The following is a 25,300-nucleotide window of genomic DNA, read 5'->3' on the forward strand; positions in this document are numbered from 1 at the left end:
TATACAGCAGAAAAACAAAGACTATTAAGGCCGTAAGACACTGTATGTAAGAAACTCATTTTAGCACGCGGAATGACAAAACATTAAATCAAAATCATCCCTTAATGAAGCATGAGGCATAAAAATGAATACCTCCCATTTTCTTAACTGAAAAAAAATCCCTCCCTGTCTTTAATATAATTAATTCCCTTCTGTGAGTATTGTTAAACTTGAAATCTGTGGGAAAAAAAAAAAAAAAAACAAAACTTGTGTTAAAAATACTTAGTGAAAAATGTCTATTTATTTTCAATACACCATTTCCATCAATACCTTCATGCTTGGTTCTATGAGCACACACCAATTCTGATGCACCCATACATTCCCTCATTTCCTATGAATCTGAACACCCCAAACATAATCCTATGTCATGAAACCTTGCTTAGAATGCTCAGATTTACCAAGTCTGAAGTTCTGAAATGCATCTTGGAAGAAAGAACCTATGTTTAATCAAATAAATATAAAATAAATAAGTATTATATATAGTTATGCATAAAATATTTTTATAAATGTAATCAAATACTGGAAAGTATTGTTTCCCACTTTGGTTCCACTTCCAGATGTTTTTTTACAGATATTTAAAAGCCATCTTGTCTACTGTGAAAAAATGTGAAAACTAAGGAAAAGAAACAGTTGCCTTTGTATTAATTATTTTATATGCATTGAATTTTAGAAACCATGATCTTCCTTCTCATTACATCCAAGTCTAAGACAGCAAGAACTAGCAAAATGGGCTGAACTGACAATAAATTACAGAAAGCCAGCTCCACAATTTCTCATCAAAGGTGAAGCTTTCTAAGTGGCAAAAAGGAGCACTTAAATAAATGGTAGATGGCAAAATATGAAACAAGAATAGATCTAGACGATGGTAGTAAATGGTAGTTTATATTAAGAGCCTTTCATCCTTGGGAATAATCTCTATTGCTGAAAGTCCATCCAACAGCAGTAGCACTAGAGATCACTGATGTCTCTGCTGGTCGCCACTGTAGCATTCAGGATGGACGGGACTGGCAGAGCTAATTCATTATGCATGGCTGCAAACCCTCGGGATCATCCGACCTGGCAGCGGAAGGGAGGCGGGGAGTGAATGCACCCCATTACTGCTGCCCCACAAAACTGGCTGGAGAACAAAGTATTACCAAAAGTATACATAGAACTTGCTTTTTCAATATTTTTCCATTCACATATCCCAACTAAGAAGAAAAGTTACTTGAGAAACAAAAGATTTTTTTTTCCCCTTCTATGTGTTTGATGTGACTACAGAAAGAAGGCAAACAACTTATTTCTATTTCTGTTGCAAATGAACTAGTTTGATGAATGGCCATGTCTGAAGTAAAGATTAACTATTATTACTTGAGAAAGAAAAAGTACAAAAAGAAGGAGAATAAATCAGTAAGACAACATGACTGTTTATGACTACTGTAGAATTGACTTTCAGGTTACAATTTTCTATTAGTATTTTGAATCATATAGCACAGGGATGAAAATCATTTTCTTGAACCACTTGAAAAGTAAAACATTTATCTCTTAGGAATTTATTCTGTGTAACTGTAAATATAAAACTTCAGAATTATCAAAAATGGTGCTAGAGAACTACCAGCTATTTCAGCCCGATTTCAAATTCTGGTGTTGAGCTCCTTTATACTAGCAATTTATACACTGTAAAAAAGACAGTGTTCATATTACACTTGATTGGCCTTTATATGAAATGCTAGTGTTCCAAAATTTTTATTTACTTCAAAGTATAATATCGAAAAAGCAAATATTGCCATAAAGCCACGGTTTAGTCCATTTTTCTCACTAGAGTTTGGCAACAGAAGCCCACTACAATTGAAGATAATACTCTCATACAGGGACATCTTGGGGAGATCTTGCAAGGGACAAAGGAAAACAGCAGATCAGAGAATTTAAATTGAGGTTTCAGAGTCTTCAGTGAGAAAATTTAAGTAAAATAAGGAAATAACTTTAGCAATGTTTTCCAGGAAAGAGTCAGCTTGGCAGGACTATCCACACTACCTATCAACAGAATGAGGTGGGAGAAATCCCTCCTGAAAGGATTCCATACCTAAAGCCACATAATACTTTGCAACTCAAACGTAAATTAACATCTGAATTGTACTTGAAATTTCCTTACTTTTACACATTAACACGACTGCTATAACCTGGAAAAACTGCCTCCATTTGACAGAGACCCAAGAGTCACTCCTCTCCAGGCAGACCCACTGTGTAATCATTACTGTTCACGAAATACAGCCAAGGAATTTCAGCTCAATTATCACACAGTAGCTTCATATCCCAGCTCTGCCTCCTCTTCTTTCAAAATCCAGCTGCTCAAGTATTATCAGAGCTTGTCTTCCTGTCCTGTCTTGCACAAGGAAATACTATTTAGGGTACCTGTGAGGTACAGGAGTAAAATGCATCAAAATCAAGCCAAAGCTTGATATTAAAAAGTAGAGGCAGACCTGGTGGCTTGTTTGGGCTGGTTATTTTGATTATTTTTCTATGAAAGCTTATACACAAAGCTTTTAAATACTGTTGAATCTAGAGCAATCATGTATAATTATATGCATAGACACCATATAGTGCAGTCGTGTCATATTTTACTGACTTTTGCAACCAGAATTTGCATGCAACTTATTAGCACTACTAGCCATGCCTGCAGTTAAAGGCTGCAGTTTTTCATGCTTCTCAGTGAAGTACAAAGTATATGCAATCTGATGACTTTTGTCTGAGACTTTTATTTATTTCAGCAAATCAACCAGCAATGGACATGCCTTTAAATTCACTGAGTGGCCTCCAATTAGTTGCCAAATGATGCAAACTTCTGGAACATTTTTAAGAGCAAGTCGTGTTACAGAGAGTTTCATGGACAAGTTTTGAAACCAATACTTTTCCAACTACTAAAAGCTATTTCAAATTATTTTTTGTGTGATATTAAAAAAAATATATAAATATTTACTATAGCAGGAATGAAACATGTTTTTGTGCTATACAGGCAGACTCTCCCTGAAATACAGATATCTGTATGGATACCTACTATATATGGTTTTGGCTCCTAATTCTTAGATGAGTATCACAAAGTCACTTGCTGTTTCATAGCGTCAGATTTTATGTATACATGGCATGCGCAATATGGCACACAAACAGAAAGGCTCCCCTTGGCCCTTTCTGGGGAGGCTGCCATGAATTGTTCACTCTAACAAATACCAGCACAGTTCACAAAATTGATGTTACTTAGTAAAAATTGGGATACCTACACTTAGTTTTTATAGGAACACTGTTTGTTTACATGAGGAAATAAAATACCCTGTTAGGGGATGCCCATAATCTAGACATCACTGCTGTACTGCTTATGCAAAATGTCACCAGTTTTTCTAGTGACATTATTAAATGGTGATACAGAAGATTCCTCTATAGCTTAAGGGCACCACATGTTTTGAAAAAGCAGCATAACTGAATTTTGTGAAATAAAAAGCAACACATACATGCTGGCACTGATGAAGCCCATCTGTGCCGGAAAGAGAATTAAAGTGAAATAAGTGCCTGTCAAGTGTTCTCTCAGGCAGATCCATGCCCTTGAACAGACTTTCTGTCAATACATAATACACAAATGAAGAAGTCTGGTGTATTAGTTTACTCTTAAAATACTTTCAATGAGAAATACTTGGGTTTTTTGTTTTTCCTTAATTTAATGGCCTAAAAATATTTGGTGGAAGAATGCTGTAATCTCAGTATTTATAGACATTTTCCCTCCTGTTAAGGTTACATATGTCAGAATAAAGCACATATAGCACGGACCAAAAAAGGTTTTAATATGCAAGAATGTAAGTATGCACAAAAAACCCAACAACTGATCATTACGTGTATTTCTATTACCCAATAAAATCTCTTGCACTCCAATACCATAAACTGATCTCTGCAGAAGACATTAAAGTGCACAATCAAAAGCACAGAGATATAGAAGCACTTACATTTGCACTGTGATCACTTCCACTAACACAGACGACATCTTGTTTTTGAATTGTTAATACCTCTTTCGTAAGCTTCAGTCGGATGTCATAAGCATTTTCAGATACTTCATCATACAACAATGCAATACCAGTTTTAGTCTGTGAAAGCAAGGCACAGAAATAAAAATTTAAGAAAATGAACCTTAATAATGATGAATATCAACCTCTATCCCATTCAATACATGAAATGCATGTAAATGAGCATTGTTTACAGAAAGTGGAAAACTAGTCAGCTTTTCAGTCTTCAAATGGATTAGACATAAAAAAGCCTCTTCTATACTTTAAAATACAGGCTAAAGGGTCTTTGAAGTAGACAATAACATGTAAAAAAAATTCTCCAATGTACTGTTCCACAAAGGAGTATTGCCATTGAATGATGCCCTGTTTGTTTTTAATTGTACAACTTATTATGAAACTGTATTAGAAGCAAATAGGTATGTATAAGTGTACATGATTCTGTGGTTTTCCAGTTTCGGTAAGAAGAAGGGAAGTGCAATGTTGCTCCTGACCTAGAGGTGGTCCTTTCATTGTGTCACAAAAAGACCTGTATCCTTTATAAACACTGTCTTTAAGACACAGAGTTTTATTACAGTACAAAAGTATGTTTTCATATTATAAAACACACAAACACAGGTGTTACAGAATTTCTAATTGTTTCCGTCAAGATAGACACACATTTCTGAAGTTAAATCATCGCTGGACTAGTAACTAGTAAACTCTATAGGACAGTCAAGTATTTGGTATAAACAATGTTTTCTCCATTAGTAGTAGAAAGTAAATTCTATTTTAATTTTTGGTTTGTTTACTTACATGCAAATTTCCCACTAATATTCAGTCAGATATCTCCTTAACCAAAAACTGTGGAATTAGGACCGCTTATATGTATTTGTTAAAATAAGCAGGCTAATGCAATTTCAGAGCTTTACAGTAGTTGCATAGAAGAGAAAATGAAAAACACCTGTTCTGTAATGGATTATTATATTCAAAAGAAATATTTGTTTATTAAATTATAATGTATATAACAGCATCATCACAACACTGCACTTTCCTCCATGCAAGTGAAGAATAATCAAGCATAAATTAGGGTTTAGCTGCAGCATTTGTTTTTAAAAGACAATCCAAACATCAAGTTGTTCATCTGTGTTACATTAAATAGTTGACTGTTTAAAATACAGATTAATGGAATTAAAGAAGAAAGCTGTTGTGCACTGAATAAGTGCTTGAGGGTTTTTAAAAGAAAATAAACATGAAACATTTTCTTCATAATAATACTTTCATTTCTGTAAAACTGGAGAGAAAGGTCTGTGGTAATTGCCTTTAAAGGCAGGATCTGTTTAAGCTTAAGGCACTTGGATTTAGACGTGGTGCAGCTCTACGCAGTAACTGAGTGTCAAAGGCTCCCTTATAGCAGAAACTGAAAATGAAGCCTAAAGAGCAATTCAGTTTACCCTGAAGCGTATACGCAGCAGTTGCTCAGCTGAATTACTTATGCTGTTCTCCCGTCCCTGGGCTCCAAGCCACTGTCCCCATGTAGGCCACTACTGCTACTTAAGACACTTTGAAATATCTAAGACCTTCACATGTGTTAGGCTGACACAGGATTTTAGGACACCCAGGTCTTCCTCTAGCTGGGGATGAGACCAAATTTCTATTACTACAATGGGATACAGATAATGGGCCATACCAGCAGACATCCCCATGCGGGTATCTTCAGTTTGAAATTGATCTTGCAGGTTTACATTGTAGAAATCCACATCCAGAACAGCTGTTTAGATACTGCCAAGCCAGTGATGAGCAATAAACACCTCTGAAGCATGATTTACCTCATCTCTTTTACATATCCATTTAAAAGGGAACATATTGCACCACTGCTCTCTAATTTGGCTTTAAAATAAATAAATAACAACTCAGACACAAGCATCTAATTCTGGACACATAAATCTTGTCTTTAATGTTTGCTGGGACTGCCCAAAGGAAACAAATTTCACTGAGGGTGTGAAGCCTAAATCACTCTCACTTGTTTGGAAATCAACATTTCTTCATTTTCCCAAAGTTTTGAAATGTTTTAAATTTCCAGCATGTGTGGATATTTAATCAATACGTTTTTGTGAATGACAACATAGGAAATCCAAGCCAACATCATCTGCTTAAAAGTCATGCTGCATAACAGCGAGTATTTGCAAGCAGTAGAACTGGCTTGAAAAACCCATGAACCCACATTTTGCTGCTGTTGGAGAGGTTGTGCATCACCACCCCACCTGGACAGACAACCCTGGTACTTGTGCTTACGTACCAGAGCTCTACAGAAACACCAGGAGAACCCAGCTCTAGAGAGCTCTTTGTGCAGCCTAAACCCAGAAGATTTCTCTGGCTAATAATCACTGCATATGTTTAGAAGTGATACAATGAAATAACCTGAACTTTCGTTTGTAACAGATGATCAGGTAACGAATTAAATATGTAGAGTGACTAATTATGTAGCTTAGCATTTTCCATCAGACTACTTAAACCCAGGAGTGGATGACGAGCGAGTTGAGAGTGTATGGGTCAGGATCAAGACGCAGGCTGGCAGGGGTGACACTGTTGTGGGCATCTGTTACAGGCCACCAGATCAGGCTGAGGAAGCTGTTGAGGTCTTCTATGGGCAGTTGAGAGTGGCCTCACAGTCACAGGCCCTGGTTGTTGTGGGGGATTTTAACTTCCCTGATGTTTGCTGGAAGGACCATTCAGCCAGCCAGCCACAGTCCAGGAGGTTCCTCCAGTGCACTGATGATAACTTCCTCATGCAGATGGTGGAGGAGCCGACTAGGAGAGGTGCACTGCTGGATCTCATCCTCACTAACAAGGAGGGCCTGGTTGAAGCATTAAAGGTTGAGGGCTCCCTGGGTTGCAGTGACCACGAGATGGTGGAGTTCAGCATCTTGGGTGGCAGGAACAGAATAGCAAGTAGAATTGCAACCCTGGACTTTAGCAGGGCTAACTTTGGCCTTTTCAAGCAATTTCTGGGGGAAATCCCATGGGCAAGCCTGCTTGAAGGAAAAGGGGCCCAAGATAGCTGGATTGCATTCAGAGATTGCTTCTTCCACACTCAGGATCAGAGCATCCCCACACGAAGGAAGTCAAGGAAGGGAGCCAGGAGGCCTGCGTGGTTGAATAGGGATCTGTTGGGTATGCTCAAGCAGAAGAGGAGAGTTTACAGGTCGTGGAAGCAGGGGCTGGCCACTTGGGAAGAACATAAGGCTGCTGTTAGAGGATGTAGGAAGGCAGCTAGGATAGCCAAGGCCTCCTTAGAATTACAGCTGGCGAGAGGAGTCAAAGACAGCAAAAAGAACTTTTTCAAATACATAGCAGATAAAACTAATACCAGAGGCAATGTAGGCCCACTGATGAATGGGGTGGGTGCCCTGGTGACAGAAGATACAGAGAAGGCAGAATTACTGAATGCCTTCTTTGTCTGTCTACTCTGCCGGAGGCTGTCCTGGGGAGCCCTGTACCCTTGAGACCCCGATGAAGCCAGGTCAATGGAGCAGTTTGCTTTAGTTGATGAGGACTGGGTTAGGGAGCAATTAAATAGTCTGGACATCCATAAATCTATGGGTCCAGATGGGATGCATCCACAGGTGCTGAGGGAGCTGGCTGAAGTCATTGCTGGACCACTCTCCATCATCTTTTCCAAGTCTTGGGAAACGGGAGAGGTGCCTGAGGATTGGAGGAAAGCAAATGTCACTCCAGTCTTCAAAAAGGGCAAGAAGGAGAACCCAGGTAATTATAGACCGGTCAGCCCCACCTCTGTCCCTGGGAAAGTAATGGAACAGCTTGTCCTTGGTGCCATCTCAAGGCATATCAAGGATAAGAGGGTTATTAGGGGCAGTCAGCATGGCTTTACCAAGGGTAAGTCATGCTTGACCAACCTCATAGCCTTTTATGAGAATGTAACAAGGTGGATGGATGATGGCAGAGTGGTGGATGTGGTCTACCTTGACTTCACTAAAGCCTTTGACATAGTCTCCCACAGCATCCTCACAGCTAAGTTGAGGAGGTGTGGTCTAGACAATAGAGTAGTGAGGTGGGTTGCAAACTGGCTTAAGGAGAGAAGCCAGAGAGTGGTAGTCAATGGTGTGGAGTCTACTTGGAGGCCAGTATCTGGTGGAGTGCCTCAGGGGTCAGTACTGGGGCCAATATTATTCAATATATTCATTAACGATTTAGACGAGGGAATAGAGTGTACTATCAGCAAGTTTGCTGATGACACTAAGCTGAGAGGAGTGGCTGACATGCCAGAAGGCTGTGCTGCCATCCAGCGGGACCTGGACAGGCTGGAGAGTTGGGCGGGGAATAACCTAATGAAATTTAACAAGGGCAAGTGTAGAGTCCTGCATCTGAGCAGGAACAACCCCAGGTTCCAGTATAGGTTGAGAAATTACATATTAGAGAGCAGTGTAGGGGAAAGGGACCTGGGGGTCCTGGTGGACAACAGGATGACCATGAGCCAGCACTGTGCCCTTGTGGCCCGGAAGGCCAATGGCATCCTGGGGTGTATTAGAAGGGGAGTGGTTAGTAGATCGAGAGAGGTCCTACTTCCCCTCTACTCTGCCCTGGTGAGACCACATCTGGAATATTGTGTCCAGTTCTGAGCCCCTCAGTTCAAGAAGGACAGGGAACTGCTGGAGAGGGTCCAGCGTAGGGCAACTAAGACGATTAAGGGAGTGGAGCATCTCCCTTATGAGGAAAGGCTGAGGAAGCTGGGTCTCTTTAGTTTGGAGAAGAGGAGACTGAGGGGTGACCTTATTAATGTTCATAAATATGTAAAGGGTGAGTGCCATGAGGATGGAGCCAGGCTCTTCTTGGTGGCAAACAATGATAGGACAAGGGGTAATGGGATCAAGCTGGAACACAAGAGGTTCCACTTAAATTTGAGAAGAAACTTCTTCTCAGTAAGGGTGACAGAGCACTGGAACAGGCTGCCCAGGGAGGTTGTGGAGTCTCCTTCTCTGGAGACATTCAAAACCCGCCTGGATATGTTCCTGTGTGACCTCACCTAGGCGTTCCTGCTCCAGCAGGCGGATTGGACTAGATGATCTTTTGAGGTCCCTTCCAATCTCAAACATACTGTGATACTGTGAAACTGAAAGTCTCACTGAAGCTCATCTATAGCTATTAAAATCCAGTCCCTACCTCACACTCCATCTAGCTCCTGATGTGATCCAAGATGACATGCAGCAATACCTTATTTGCTTTCAGAATCAATAAGATTAATCTAAATTTCTCTCAACCTTTCAAGTCGGCTTTTTTTTTTTTTAGGCCATTATAAATGGCCTTGAATCAGAGTTCAGCACATTCCTTTGTTCTCTCTTTGTGTTAAAGAGATGGCATTCATAACTCTGGAGGGCAAATCCCAGTCCAGACAAAGTGCTTCTTCAAACAAGGATCTTTTAATGAGAACTTAGTCTTTGCATGTAGACAGATACCCAGCATTTTAGCTACGCTACATTCATCTTGATTTCTCCTTGAAAAGCTGTCTGTACAGTAGCTGTTCTAATAACTGGTATCAGAAAGTGGTGACTTAAAAGTGGAAATAACTTCCCGTAGTAATGTTAAAGATCATATACCAAATGTCAAAGATCATATACCAAATGTACATGTGTTTTGTAATTAAAAAAAAAGTGGAAAGTACATAAGGAGTTGAATCTCAATAGGATTTAAGTGCTCACAGTGAGAAGTAGGGGAATATAAACAAACTCACTAGGGCAAGTGAGGAAATTAAATGTTGATTTTCATATTTCTAGATCCTGGCCTCAGGAAGAGGGGGGGTGTTTGTATGTGCACATCCACATACGTGGTGGGAGGAAGAGAAAAGGAGACCAGTACCACAAGCATCACAGTAGCCATGAATTTTAAGAAAGCTTAGTCATTGCTGTGTTTTTAAAGAAAAAACACTGAAACCTACTTTATCAAGCAAGCTCAAAAGCTGTCAATACCACAGAGAAGAAAACATCACTCTCTAGAGGGAGCTAGAATTGCAGATGAATCCTTTTATCAGTTTTATTGTTGACTACTTATGTAGGTCCCTAGTCAGTGTATTTGCTTTAAAGTACTCCCTGTTCAGCATAATGTTTTTGGAACCCTACTCAAAACACGACAACTCTTATCAATGCACGTTATCTGCAGCCTAAAGCTCACAGCTGCAACTTGTGTTTCAAAGTAGGCATCTCTAAGCCAAACTTCAGTCTTACTGGCATAAAATACTTGTCTCACTGCTGTAAGTTTTATTTTGAAAAAGTTTGAAAAAAAATGAGGCAGATTTTGAAAGTAGTGTCAAGGTACCAGGTTTCCCATAGAAACTCTTCACTTGTTTACTTCCATTTATTCCTCAAATGCATTAGAGCAATATTTGTCAGGTTTTTCATGCTAGTAACTGTTTGAAGAGAGGCAGAAAATGTTCAAGACTCTTACACAGACAAGCAGAAAATTCAGCGGACATTCATAATAATATATTTGTATGCATTCAGAGCAGATGTCAGAGTACACGCAGTGCAGTAGTACTCTCATTTAAACTGAAATTCTTGGTAACTCCAAAAGTCTCTCTTATTCCCTCTGTCTATTTTAGCAACTGTGATCACTACTGTTGCCAACTAAATGGAGTACTAGTGTCTCAGGCCCTTAAAAAAATGGATCATCTGCAGCTTCCTCTAATTTAGATAAAAACTCCACTGCACTGAGTTACATTGGTCCTCCAACAGAAATCACCACTTGCTGATCATCATCCTTAATAAATATATCCATAGCTCCAATGACATGGCAATACAATTTTTAGCTGCTAAAATGCATTTCTAAATGGCCATTCTTAATTTTAAAATAACATTCTTTAAGCACTATTTCTGATTTTTTTTTTCCAACCAGAATTCTACATTATATTTCCAGACAAATATTTTATCGGCAATGCTTACACCTCAGATATCTAGTGACAAAATTCTCTAATCCAATTTCACCGTTTTTTCAAGAAAACAACTCTGTTGAAATTCTCTGTCTGTGGTATATGGATGGATGGAACACTTGCTAAAGCCATTAGAATTGGAGTCACTGATTTTTATCCTACATCACTTCAGATTAGGCAGGAAGAACTTCAGGTGGCCCCACACAGCCAGTGCCCTGACCACTAACTGAAAGCAGGCTCTCACACAACTGGTTTGATATGTTTTCTATAACAGATTTCCTCCTGTGATTAAAAGACAGAGACATTTTCTCAGAGAAGGACAGAATTCAAATTTAAATACCCTTGACTAACATTAAAATGTATATATTCAAAAAATTGCATGAAGCATACCAAAAAAAAAAAAGAAAGTGCAAGGTGCTACACCCTAGGAAGAACAGTCACTTGCATGGAAAAATAAAAGCTTTTCTTCACCATTTATTAAGGAAAGGAAACAAGCAGGTAGCAGTGAGGATTGACAGCCAAATATTGGCATCAATATCTTCTTGTCACAATAAAAGTAAACAGGTATTTTGATGGTTCTCCTTCAGATTCTTTCCTACTGATGTGGTTTTTCTCACTCTCACATGACAGTGCCCGAAAGGAAACACGGTTCTGCAGCTGGTACAGAAGGTTACTTGAATACTCGTGAATGTGAGGGAGGAATAATGTTATGTCCATGAAGTAATCCATCACCAGTGTTGCATTTCATACATCCCACTATATTGTTTCCTTTTATACAGTATTCTATCAGTGTTGATCCATAGCTACACTGCATAGAAGAGGTAATAAACTGAAAAGCATTCTGAGATATACAAAAAAATTAAGTGATTGGAGATCTGGAAAATAGGGCCTATAAGTAATTCTGCATTAATTTAGGTTGTTTACTTTGAAGACAGGACACAAGAGGACATAATGACAGTTTTAAGTACTTCAAAATCTATTGCAAAGATGCATGGAACAATCTGATAAGAAAATAATTCAGAAATCTCCTTTTAACATACTCCAGCTACAAGGGAAATGAAGTCCTTGAACAGATTGCTGGGACAGATCATAGGCATCCATCGCTAAGGGATTCTGAGAGAAAACTGAACAAACATCTGCCCAAATGGTACAGGTACTAATCCTCTAACAGCGCAAAATCCCAGAAAAGACAATTTCTTTCAGATCTATGTGTCTCTGATGCTAATATTCAGAATTATGTGACTTCTTGCATATGACTGAACCTCTGCATCCAGGAGAAAGCCTGACTGGCTTTATGACACCTGCACTGAACAACTTGCAACTGCCAACTATTAAGACCTGAAGACATTTATCATTTAGGGGTATTAACAATGGATGAAGTGGCATTTACAATAAATTAGTTAATAATCATAATTTTGATGACACTTAATCTGAAGGAGGACTGTACCCTAAAAAGAACTGTACCTTTGTCTTTCATGATGAGAAGATAATTCCATGCTTAATGGGCCTTGAGTGAGAAAACAAATACAGGCTTTTCAATGGACCAACATGGGACAAATGGATAAGGACAGGAGATAGTGGTGAGAGCAGTAACACAGCTGTAGAAAGCAGAAAGTTAATGATTCCATTAGCATCGTAAGCACAAAAAAAAAAAAACAAAAAAAAAAACATTCAGCAAAACTAAAAGCGAATACAAGACAGATTAACTGTATCTTTCTGAAATCAGTTATACAGAGCTCACTTACGGAGCATGTTTTTCCTGTAAATACACATGGAGTTGTCCTTTTTCTCAGCTTTAGCATACTATAGCTTTCATGCCTACTGACACTGTTTCACAAGTGCTGAGACAAAAATCCTTAACTTTAGTACTCTTTTCTTTAAGGAATTCTGATTATAATGACAAGTAAGCCCTTAAACCAACTATGTGGATAGGTCACATTTCCTCAGTACTAGAAAGAAGAATCATCTGTAAAAACCACCTGTAAAAACGCTGCAGAGGACAAAATGGTATAGATTTGTCCCATATCTCAGAGTAGTTGAAGAATCCTATAGATCAGGAGACAAAACATTATTTTACCATCACAGGTAGGAAGGGACCTTGGCAGGTTTGAAGCCCAACCTCAAAGAAAGGCAATCATGCAATCAGTCCAGGCTGAAAGCCTCTAAGGATGAAGGCTGCTCAACCTTGCTGGGCAACCTGCTACACTGTTTGACTGTCCTTGTGAGAAAAAAAACCTTTCCTTGTATCCGATTTCAAGTTTTGCTTATTGTCTCCTGCCTGCCCATACACCATGTCGAAGAGCCCAGCTCTGTTTTCTTAATATCCTCCCGGCTGCCATGGACAAGCTGCCTTTAGGTTCTACTGAAGCCTTCTCCTGGAAGAACAGGTGCAGCTCCATCACAGGGCAAGTGTTCCCAGCCCAAATCGGCATGGTGGCTCTGCAACGAACTTGCTCCAGGTTATCAGTGGGGTTTTTTGTATTTGGGGGAACCAAAACTGTATGCAGTATTCTAGATGCAGTCTAGTGAGCATTGAGTAGAGAGGGATAATGTCTTCCTTTCATCTCCTGGTTGTGTTCCTCCTAATACAGCCCAGGATGCTGTTGACTTCTCTGCTGCCAGGGGTCACTGCTGGCACAGGTACAACTCATTGCACATCAGGACCCGTAGGGCCTCTGCAGAAAAGCTGCTCTTCAGACAGGCAGGGCCCAGCCTGTACCACTGCCAGGGGCTCTCAGCATTCGACTTCATGGTTTCATTAGTTTAGTTCATTCATTCTCGAATTCCCTGGCAGTCCATTTCTTAGCCTGCCTGAGTCTCTGTCAATGGTGAACTGACCGCACCCTCCAATATGGTGCCATCAGCAAACTGGATAACCAAGCTCTCTGTGACCTCCTCCAGGCCACTGACAAAGATGTTAAAGAGGACAGGTCACAGGACAGACCCCTGAAGAACACCACTTGCCACAGGAGTTCAGGTAGAGGACTACTCATTAACCACTACCCTCAGCCTGAATATCCAAGCAAATGTCCACCCACCCATCTAGACTGAGGCTATAGCAATCGAGTAGCAAACAGGTATATTTATTTTCTTATGTCAAAAAAATAATAAACTCAATAATAATAATGTTAATAGTAAAACCGACAAATTTTGTTTGTTTGTTTTGAGACATGAATGCATATAGAACATGATAATCTAATGTCAGATGATGATCTAGAAATTATTTGGATGAGATCAGTGCTTTGGGTCAGACACCTTTCTGCTCTAAGTACTACTGCCCACCATCACCAGTATCACGTCCATCCAATTTCCACGCGCAAAAGGAGGCAGTGCTACCATTATATCCATTAGTTCTGCAGTCCTGCTTAACCCATCTCAGAGCCCAAGGGCCAGTACTATGATGGACACATCCACAGTCATGGCAGAGGCCACAATCCTGTGCCACCCTTTGACATGCCCGCCACCAGTTCTTTCCATCTCCCTTCCCCACAAGGAGAAGAAGCGCAGCAGGGACCACAGCACCAACACTTCACTGCACTCTTGCAGCTGATGAAACCTGCAGCCGCCTCGGGGCTCCAGCCCTTCAGCTTTCGCCTGTGTCTGAACAGAAATATTTTAAAGTAGTTTGAAGGGAAATACTTCAAATTAAAGTAAAAACGAGTTAAGCCTGAATTTCATTCTAGTTGGAAAGCAACTGCCAACACTAATTATTAACAGTGGATTATTTTCTATATCATAAAATCGACAAAAAAAAATGCACCCTTTTAACCTAGAATATTATACAAACAAACCAACTTAATAGCTGCCTAACTTTAAAGATGTATTTGGGACATATGCATCGTCTTTCAGCTCATATTTAAAACAAGCAAACACTAAAGCCAAACTGACCAAAAATTAAGAAAAAAAAAACCCACAATTGCTTTGTAGCCTCAATGAGTAAGCAGCTAGTGAGGATACTTATCTTTGTTTTACTATTTTTTTAATATGCTTGAGCATTCCAAGACTGACATTAGATTGTACATTTTTTTAGAGCTGTAACCATATTTCATAGTTTCATAATGTTCACAGTTGCTGTTCTCAGTTAGTGAAGATCACAAATTTCTGACAATTCATTTTAAAGAGGTGATTCATGTTCACAACAAAGGCATTCATTAATGACATTATAGATTAACATTTTGCTACAAACAGTTGTAAATGATACCTTAGCATCACAAGGTTTTAGAAGATTTTAACTGCAGCATGACAATATAACTAAAGATTTTCCTAAATTTTTAAGTGGCATATAGAAATCTGCAAGCAAGAATATTAACTCAATGTAACAGAAGTTTGAAAAGATGCTCTCAAAATACAAAATTTTAAAGTTTATTTTGTTGCTTACATCATAGTCTGTCCACTAAAAGCTCAGTTAAAAGTAGCTTTATGAGTAGATTGTTGGGATTTCTGTTAATGGCATTAGCCTTGCAAGAAAAGTGATTAACAGCTGACTCTCAATCTGTGCGATCTTAATCATTAGAAAGTAAACAGTAGCAGTAATGTCTTGTTTAATTACTACAAGCTCACGTGTGTCATGAGCTAATGAGATATGATTGATTATTGTCATCTTCATACACCTCTAAAAACATCAGACACAAATATTTGAATTCTGTAACACATGTCTGGAAAAAGAACTTTCAGAATGTCACACTGAATAAAAATTGCCTGCTTAAAAATTCTACTCCATGCTAAATAATAGTGCCACACAGTTGAATATGTTAGAATACAGATTCTATCCCAGAAAACAGCCATGGTGCCCACTGTTAAAAAAATTGCCTAGTTTTATTTTGATTTAGATAATATCTTTAACTCAATTGCTTGCTTATCACTACATCTCATTTTCCAGGCAACTGGACAGTAGCACAGAATAGCCTAAGAATGTAAAGATGCTCCTAGACGTACAGCAGGTTAAACAAGAAAATATAAATTTCACACTTCAAACTAAACCACTTAGCAATCAGCAAAAAAGACCACAAGAACATTCTCTTTGGAGATTATTTAAGAAACAGCTAAGAGATTATCAAAAATTCAATGTGATACGAAATGTCATACGAAAAATGTCATATGAAAATAGATGAAACAGTTTATTTTACACCTACATTTCAAAACCAAAATGTCCTGTAACAAGAGTGCATTCTGACAAACACCTGCAGTTACATTTTGTTCTTAAGGGAAGTTGCTTAGGAATAATGCTGACAGAAAAAAAATCCAAAAGTGATATGTACATATACAATTTGTACGTAGTTGGTTAGTATGTAATGAACTTCACAAACAATGGAATTCTTCACATGGATACACAAGATTTCAGTGAAGTAGTTCCTGAGTGTGTTGGGACATCTTCACAGTTCTTATTGAATTTATTAAATCATTGTATCAGTTAGTTACACACAAAGCACACAAAGGTAGGCTAGTCTCGACTGAATCTTCTGCAACAAGAAAGCCTTTAAACAAGCATCTATTATATTAAGCCACCACTAAATGAAAGTCACTTTCATAATCTCTCAGAATCAAGCCTGAACTAAAAAGTAGTATTGAGAATCAACGATAAATAGTTAGATGTTCACAAAATGCAGATGCTAGAAAAATAACTGCAAATATCAGATGGAAAATAAAGATCAATTCCAACTATGAAAAAATAGTACTAAAGCTTACTGCTGGGGACGAAAACTAAAAAAGAATAACCAGATTCAAGATGATAAACAGATATCCTTCAGAAACTGGAAGTTTAAAATAAAGAAAAGAAAACCACAAAACAAAACAGAAAAGAAACAGGAAATCACTAAAGGTAACTAAAGGTTTTCTAGAATACCCAGTAATCAAGGAAAAATTGCAGGTAACACAAGTACTGAAATGTATATGTTTTTTCTGAATTAGACTTCACCAGGTGAAGATTTCTCAAGATGAATGTTTTATTCAATGTCTTTCTCAAGTTCAAGAATTTGCTGATTGACAGCCAGTGCAGGCAACCGCCTTTGATACACAGGCAACTGGGCTTATGCCTATGGTGGAACATATACACATTTAGACATATATACAAAAACACAACAATAAAACTGTCAGAAAACAAAAAACAGCTAATGCTGAGTAAAAAAGCATTAGATGGCAAGCTGTTCGACAGAAGAGTTGGACATTTGAAGGGTTTGGACAACAAAGCGATATTTCAGAGTGATAAAGTTGCAACATAATCACAGAATCGACAGGGTTGGAAAAGACCTCAGAGATCATCGAGTCCAACCCTTGGTCCAACTCTAGTCTGTTTACTAGATCATGGCACTAAGTGCCATGTCCAATCTCAGTTTAAAAACTTTTTATCCATAACCATCCCTCCAGTGTCTCTCACTATGGTTACTCAAAGGGCACTGGGCTGGCACAGTATTTAGTTGACACCACATGGAAAACCCTCGCTGCCACAGGCTGGGGACAAAGACAATCTGTATAATCTCCTGCAGATCAATGCAAAGATCACTGCATTCACTCTGACTGGACTTAGCAGAAGCACAGAGGGTCAGGCAGTGATTCTGCTCAGCCTGCAAGCAAGACAGACAGTGAGAAGAAAGCAGACCAGAGGGACAGGGACACCAACTTTACTGAACACATGTGGAAACAGCAGTGAGCACGGAAAACAGAGCTCCTGCGCAAGTAAAGCAGGAATCAGTGCTGAAGAGGGAGGAGCATGACACAGAAGTCAGCCAGCCAAGTGGCACCAGAATTTTTAACGCAAGGATTTCAAGAAATCTGAAGTTAACCTTGCTGTCAGAGAAAGGCATTCACAAGGCAGTTTGAGGGACAGGGGAGCAAACTCCTATTATTGAGAAATGGCAAGGAGAAAAGGAAGGAGCCAAGGGGATTTAAGTTCAAAACATGGAAGCAAAGAAATAAATCAGAGTCAGAAACATAAAAAATCATAGTTGGATGTAGAGAAGGCAGAAATTTTAACTGTTCCTTCCCTGATAGCATTAGCAGCATCATGAAGTCATATCAGTACTGTAGCACAACTACTGCCAGATTATCCTAATGATATTTCACAGCAGAAGTGCCAAAGGGGATAACGCTCATGTGTGCACAAGTATTTTGGTGATGGGACAGCATGAATACCAAATCCCGTGTTGTGCATATTTGAAGCATATTTATGAAAGGCCTGTGTTGGAAAAAAGGCATGTGATCTTAAGCACTATCAGCAGTGTCACATTTTCATGCAAATATAAAAGTCAAATTTGCAGAGCAAGAGACAAGATTGCTTGTACTTTGTGAAGGACAGCAGGAGAGAAGAGGTATGGGTGTGGAATAATGGGAACGGTCTTTGGCATAACACAGCATTGTTAGAGAAGAGGAAGACTTAAGAACAGAAAAACAGGAAGAGGAATTAGCACTAATAACAGGGGAATATATAAAAACAAAAGGAATATTGAGGAAAAAATGAAAAAAGGCAGTTTTTAAAAAATCACATGCTTAAGAGTAGCTGCCCATTGACAAACACATCTATCTTTTGCAGTCATAAGCACCACAGGTTACTAGATCATAAAAGAATTTGACATATTAACTATACTCTGAGTTGGTATTAAAAATCTGTGTGAAAAATTGAAACAATTTACAAAAGCTGTACTTAGCAAAACTGCTATCCAAAACAATTGAATGTGCAGCTAAATAACAAGCCCATAAAACACAGCTGGTGGTAAACAGGATCCTGCCCGAGGTTTCACACTGCTTCTCCCCCTGCCCGAAACTCACTGGGATGCGCATTAATGCAATATATGCCATTGCATTCTGCTTCTTCCTCTTGACACATGCTAGCACACAGATGAACAAGCCATCATAAGGATCACTGTTACAGCTGATCATTGATTATTTAACGCAATTCACCCCCGCCACACTTAAGCTATTCACATATGTGTGGTTACATCCCTTTTACATACTGTCATACTTTTTTTTACCACTATTCTGCAGAGCAGAAAAACAACATACTTTTTTATACACATGTTAAGAGGTGAAACAGTGAGAATATTATTGTTTCACCCTTTCTGTAAACATCTGTTTCTGTTCCAACTTACTGGTTTCAGACATAACTATTCCTACAACTGAAAACCTACTGTGATTTTTTTGCAATGCCTTTGCACATAAGGCATCACATAGAAGATTTTCTGGTTTGCATATACAGACTTTTTGACTAGAAGGGCCAGTACACGGCACCTCCCCTGTTCCTGCTTGGGTTTTCTTCATTTCATAAATGTCAAAGGCTTACTTCAGTCTTTGTTACCTTCCTCTGATTTCTGTGCCACAGGGATACACATTTTCTATATTCAGATGATTTGCACTGATGTTAATGGGCCATTAAAAATTCTGGGAGTAATCTTAAATAATCTCTCTCCTTTCCTTGTACCTGAAACCAAGCTATTATTTTCCTCTTATAAAAGAGAAACAGCATTCTAACACAAATGCTGCAAAAAAAAATCCAAGGGATTTAATTTTAGTCCCAATGAAGCTGAAGTCAATTGAAAATTCTCAGTCAAGTCAGGCTTTCATTGTAAAAATAATTAGTTTAGATTTTGTCACAAATGTTGACAACTTTTCAAGTTGTAACATTCATAGCTGGGTTATCACCATAACTATAAAAATTCATGCAGAAGGGCATCTTTCAGGATTCTGCAAAGTTTTCAGATGAAAACCATCTGAACCCCTTTGTCAACTGATATCAAGACTCCACAAACTATACTGGCTTTCATACCTCATTAACAATTCCTTCAAATTCCTGAACAAGTAAAGAGTACATTATCTAATTATAAAATGCAACTTCATCATTTAGAAATGAAAATGATCTAAAAAAAAAAAAAAAATCTAAGTTACATCATTTTAAATTTGACTATTTTCAAGACAATCTCAGAATACCAAGGGCCTAATTAAATACTAAATACTTCAGGCTAGAACAATCAAAATATTTGCTAAAAAAGAATGAAGAAACAATCACACAAAAAGTAGCTTTAGTAATTGTGTAAAAACAGGTGAAAACTGAACATAAAAATGAAAACTATAACAGTACAGGAACCTTTTAAAAAGTTACAGTTGAGATATAGAACAGATTTCTGTGAAGGTGTTCGAAGCAAAGTCAATAAACAAGAAAACAACAACAACAAACCAAATAAAAAAAAACCCATGCTAAGCATACTGAGTAATCTACTTGTGCTGTGGAGCCGAGAAGACGACACAGCACTCCAGATGCCACCTCACTACACAGCACTGAGTGGATGGGAAGGATCTCCTTCCCCAGCCCACTCACAATGCTCTGTCTAACAAAGCTCCAAATGTTGTTGGACTTCTTAGCTACAAGGCTGCATTGCTGGCTTGTGTCCAACTTTGTGTCCATCAGGCGCAGGTCCTTTTCTGTAAAGTTGCTTTCCAGCCAGTGAGCCTCCAGCCTCTACTGCCATCTGGAGTTATTCCTTCCTGGGTGCAGGACTTTGCATTACCTTTTCTTGACCTTCACATAAGACCACTTCTCCAGCCAGTGCAGGTCTCACTGGATGGCAGCACAGCTGTCTAGTGTTATCAGCTACTACTCTCAGTTTCGTACCATCTGCAAACTTTTTGAGGGTTTTCTCTGCCCCATCATCCAAGTCATGAATGAAGATAGTAAAGAGTACTGGACCCATTATTGTTTCCCTCAGTACACCTCCAGTGACCAGTCTCAAGTTAGACTTCACACCATTGATCACAACTCTTTGAGCCTGGCCGTTCAGCCCATTTTCAGTCCCTCTTTCCATTTAGCTAGTCCATCCTTCACCAATTTATCCATGTGGATATGATGGGAGACAGTGGCAAAAGCCTTGCTATAGTAAAGATAAACAAAACCCACTCTTAATCCCCCATCAGCCAAGCCAATGACCTCATTATAGAAGGCTATGAGGTTGGTCAGGTGGAATCTCTACCTCATAAATCAATGCTGAGTACTCCAAATCACCTTCTTGTCCATCATCTGTTTGGAAATGGAGTCCAGGCAAATTTGCTTTATTACCTTTCCAAGGATTTTGCCAAGGATCTGAGGATTAAAGTTTCTTTGCCTCTTGAAGACAGGCTTTCCTCCAGTCTGCAAGAGCCTTTCCCAGTTGCTGTGACCTTTCAAAATCTAAAGAGAGAAACCATGCAATAATATCATCCAGCTTCCCCAGCACTTATGAATACATCCCATAAAGTCCCATGCACTCGTGTATGTCCCATTTGTTTAAGTGTTCCATAACCTGATCCTCCTCCACCAAGGGAAAGTCTTCCTTGTTCCAGATTTTCCCATTGGTATTGGGTACTTGGGTTTCCAAAAGCATTTAAAACCATTGAAGGTGAAAAAGGCATTGAGTACCTTGGCCTTTTCCATGTCTTACATAAGACTCTTCATCCCATTCAGTGGCATCCTTTTGTTGCTGATGTATCTGTACAATCCTTTCTTGTTACCCTTCATGCCCCGATCAGATTCAATTTCAGGTGGGCTTTGGCTTTCAAAACCCAATACATACGTGACCATACAGTGTCTCTGCATTACTCCTAGATCATCTGTCCATGCAGTCACCTCTTGTATGCTTCCTGAACGTATTCAAGATCAGTGTCAAGTTCATTGTTCAGCCACACAGGCCTCCTGCTACCTTTGCTTGCCAAGATGGACTAATTCTTGAGCTTGGAGAAGGTGATCCTTGAAAGTTAATGAGAGGTCTCTCCTGGACCCCTCTCCTCTCCAGGACTGCATGCATCCCACAGGAATTCTTTCAAGCTGATCCCTGAACAGGACAAAGTCTGTTTGCCAGAACCCTGAAGTTAGGATCCTGTTCTTTGCCTTTTTCTCCAGTCTGAGAATCTTGAACTGCCATCATCTTGTGGTTAAGTAAGAGAAAATAAAGTGACTGAGATCATCACTGGATATCATCATTGGATATTGAGATGCTACAAGTGTCTATTAAAAATATCTTAAAACTTAAATGCCAATTCTCCTCTGGAAACAGACAGTTGATGAAGAATTGACAGGAGCTCTTGCATTTGGAGGAACTATGATCAGGTTTTGGAAACTCTGGTTTGAGAAATTAGAATAGCTTATTTACTGTTAGGCAGCAGCTTTAAAACAGCTGACGGATAAAATTGTAGGTTCCCAGGGTACAAAGAGGCGCTAAATTAGTATTTGAAGTGTCAGTGGTATCTACTTGATGAACTATTTGCCCATCTGACAGACATTTATTTACACTATTTTTAAAAGGGTTTTCAGCCATAATTGAGTATTTCATTAAAGGTAGAAACTGTGATAAAAGTTAGAAATTATTAAAAAGATCCAGGAACAGTTCCCTAAGTATATATCTTATAAAATGCAGTTCTTAGTTAAATTAGACTATTGAATTGCAGTTGTAAAATTAATTTTTCATTTTCCATTACATGCATTCAACATATCATAGGACTGTAACAGTTAATGGTTTGTGAACAGCTTTAGTGCCTTTTAAAGTCAAAAGCAATATAAACAAATCTTTCAACATTATGGAGGCAGAAAAGGGATTATTAATCCTCCTGCTAAGTGGATTTACTGCTTGTACACTGTACACAGTAACTGGAACTTTAAATATGGACCAAAAGCCTTCATTCTGTCTATACAGAGGTACTAACATAGCCCAAATTCATCACATCAAATTGTAGGTACTTTGCTGAAATCCCTAAGAAGATATATTTATTCTAAACTCCTAGAGATTTCAGTGAACAAAGATAGCAATCTGCAAAGGACTCTGATTAACCAACCTCTTAAGGTGCCGGCTCACTCAGATAAAGACAGACACCAGTAACCAAACAGAGAAATGCTGTAATAGGAATTTTGGGTAAACACTTGCCAAACATTAAAGAGCTGAACCTCAGGGAAGCTCTTTTTTTTTTTTTTCTGTTTTAAGTGAGCCCATTAAAAAATAAAACTTCAGAAAATATCATTTGAAAAGATACAGTTGTGAGGAAAACAAAGCTGGCATCATGATATAACAGGCAAAGGCCAGCTTCATTACCAAACAAGTGGGTACAGGTAAGACCATGACAGGCACTGAACAAGGAGAAAAGTGGTTTTACACAACACAGTATGAAAAGGCAAAGACAGCAAAGAATAGAAAAGGGAAGAAGGAAACAATGGAGTCTCACAGCCTGTTCATAACTCACAGGCATCCTTAGCTCAACCAGAAATACCACTTTGTGTCCTCTTCACACAGCATCTACCTAAGATGGGTCTGTCATAGCTGAACATTCCTAATTGTCAAGATCAGGTCAAGAGGACAACAAACGGGTTTCACTTTCTTCAGACATAAGTCACTCTTACTGCATAGGGGAATCTTCTCAGGGTAGAAGATGAGCTGTAAACCCTGTTGTAACTCCAGTTAAACCAATACAACTATGCTAGTCGCACCAGCAGTGCATTTTCTCCAAGCAATGATTCATAAAAATATCCCTGCAAAACTTTAGCTGGAGGCAGTAACAAGCAAGTGAAAGCTTGAAGAATCAGTACTGTCTCAGCTATGACATCCACATCATTACCAGCATCATAAACATACAGTCCTAACACATACAGAAATGAAATTTTTAAAATTATGAAAATTAGTAAGTGGACCATAAATCTTCAGTAAGGTATGCACACAAATAAGTAGCCACTGGCTACCATAAATGTAGCTTGCATTTTCAGCTGAAAAGCCTTACCTATATTTAAGTGCAAGAGTCCATGCAGTTTCTCAAAAACTAGCTTCTAATTAAAACATTGTATAATTCTAATTTTGATAATAAATTTGCTTATACTACTTCCCAAATTAATGATATCTAAAGATGGAAAAGTGATGGAGTCAGATGCCATGAGCTGTCCTAAAGAAACATGAGCATTCTTCAAAAGACCAAGGGGCAATGGGTGCAAACTGGAACACAGGAGGTTCCACTTAAATATGAGAAGACATTGGAACAGGCTGCCCAGGAGGGTTGTGGAGTCTCCATCCCTGGAGACATTCAAAATCCACCTGGACACATTCCTGTGTAACCTCATCTAGGTGTTCCTGCTCCAGTGAGGGGATTGGACTAGATGATCTTTTGAGGTCCCTTTCAATTCCTAACATTCTGTGATTCTGTGTGTTTCTGCGTGAAGACTAATTATGTGTTAATCAAAATTTTCTTTGGTTCATACTCAGAAAAATCAGCAAGTTTCTACCTTGACAGTCTCCAATAATATATTATCTACTGCTTTTCCTAACATATCTCTACCAAAGCCTTTTTTTCCTTTAAAAGAAGGCATTTGCATAGTTACCTACACCTACTCCAATGTAAGTTGTCTCTGTGTATTTGTTGTTGTTGTTGTGGTTGGTTTTATTTCTTTTGTTTGGTTGTTTTTTGTTTGTGGCTTTGTTGTTGTTGTTGGTTGGTTGGTTGTTTTTCAGTTATCACAAAATACCAGTGCCCTTAGTGAATTGAACGGGTTTCCTTTCTTTGGAAGACTTCTTTCCACAGTCTGTAAAAGCAAAGCTGTTTAAGAAAGAATACAGTTATTCGTATTTTAATCTGTCAATATTTCCGACTCAGTCCCCTCCATGTTAAATTAGAGAATTCATATTTCAGAAGAACAATGTGTACATGTTTTTTATTTTGGACATTATTTCAGGGAATCGTGTCTTGTTTACACCTGAAAATCATCCCAAATTATTATGTAGGCAGAACTAAAAGTAGGAGCATTCTTCTGAGTATTTAAATTTCTCATGCATGAATTGAGAAATAAGTCTTCCTATTATGGTTACGTTATTCATATAATTGGCAACGAATTCCAGAACAGGAATGGCAAATTAGAATATAGCAGAATACTCCTATTTTACTTTTTTCCCCACTGTAATACTGAACTTCTGGCACCACTCCCTCTGCAGTTCTCACACTGCCTCAAGATGGAAATTTTCTTATGAGTTTTGTTTGTTTGTTCCAGGGAAAACAATGTATTTTTGTGTGCTTGTTTGATACCTTTCTATAGCCTTGTTTTCATACATCTTGAGATAGGAAGTAGTTTGGTAAGAAAAAAAATAAAACAACAGGAAAAAGAGACAGAGAAAAGACAGAACATCATCCCTACAGAAAGAACCACACAGCCTGCAACCAGGGGATCACAGCCAGCCAACAATCACTTCTTCAAAGACAAGGACCTGAGAGAATTGTTGGGTTTTTTTTTTTTGGAAGATACTGTTGACACACTAAGAAAAAGTAACCCTCCCTAAATTGGCAAATCCACCCCTGCAACACAGCCATGGGGAAGTACAGATCATATCTGCTTGGA

The 25,300-nt window shown here is 38.7% G+C and overlaps 1 protein-coding gene across 3 annotated transcripts in view; it reads right to left on the reverse strand.

Moving 5' to 3' along the window:
- SNTG2 (syntrophin gamma 2) overlaps positions 1–25,300 on the reverse strand; it is a 269,806-nt gene that overhangs the window by 166,512 nt on the left and 77,994 nt on the right. For all 3 annotated transcript variants that reach the window (XM_065056001.1, XM_065056002.1, XM_065056000.1), the window contains exon 2: positions 4,008–4,145. In XM_065056001.1, coding sequence (XP_064912073.1) covers positions 4,008–4,145 — 138 coding nt within the window. The remainder of the gene's footprint in view (positions 1–4,007; positions 4,146–25,300) is intronic.

Source organism: Columba livia, chromosome 3, assembly GCF_036013475.1.
Source record: "Columba livia isolate bColLiv1 breed racing homer chromosome 3, bColLiv1.pat.W.v2, whole genome shotgun sequence".
Taxonomy (NCBI): Eukaryota; Metazoa; Chordata; class Aves; order Columbiformes; family Columbidae; genus Columba; species Columba livia.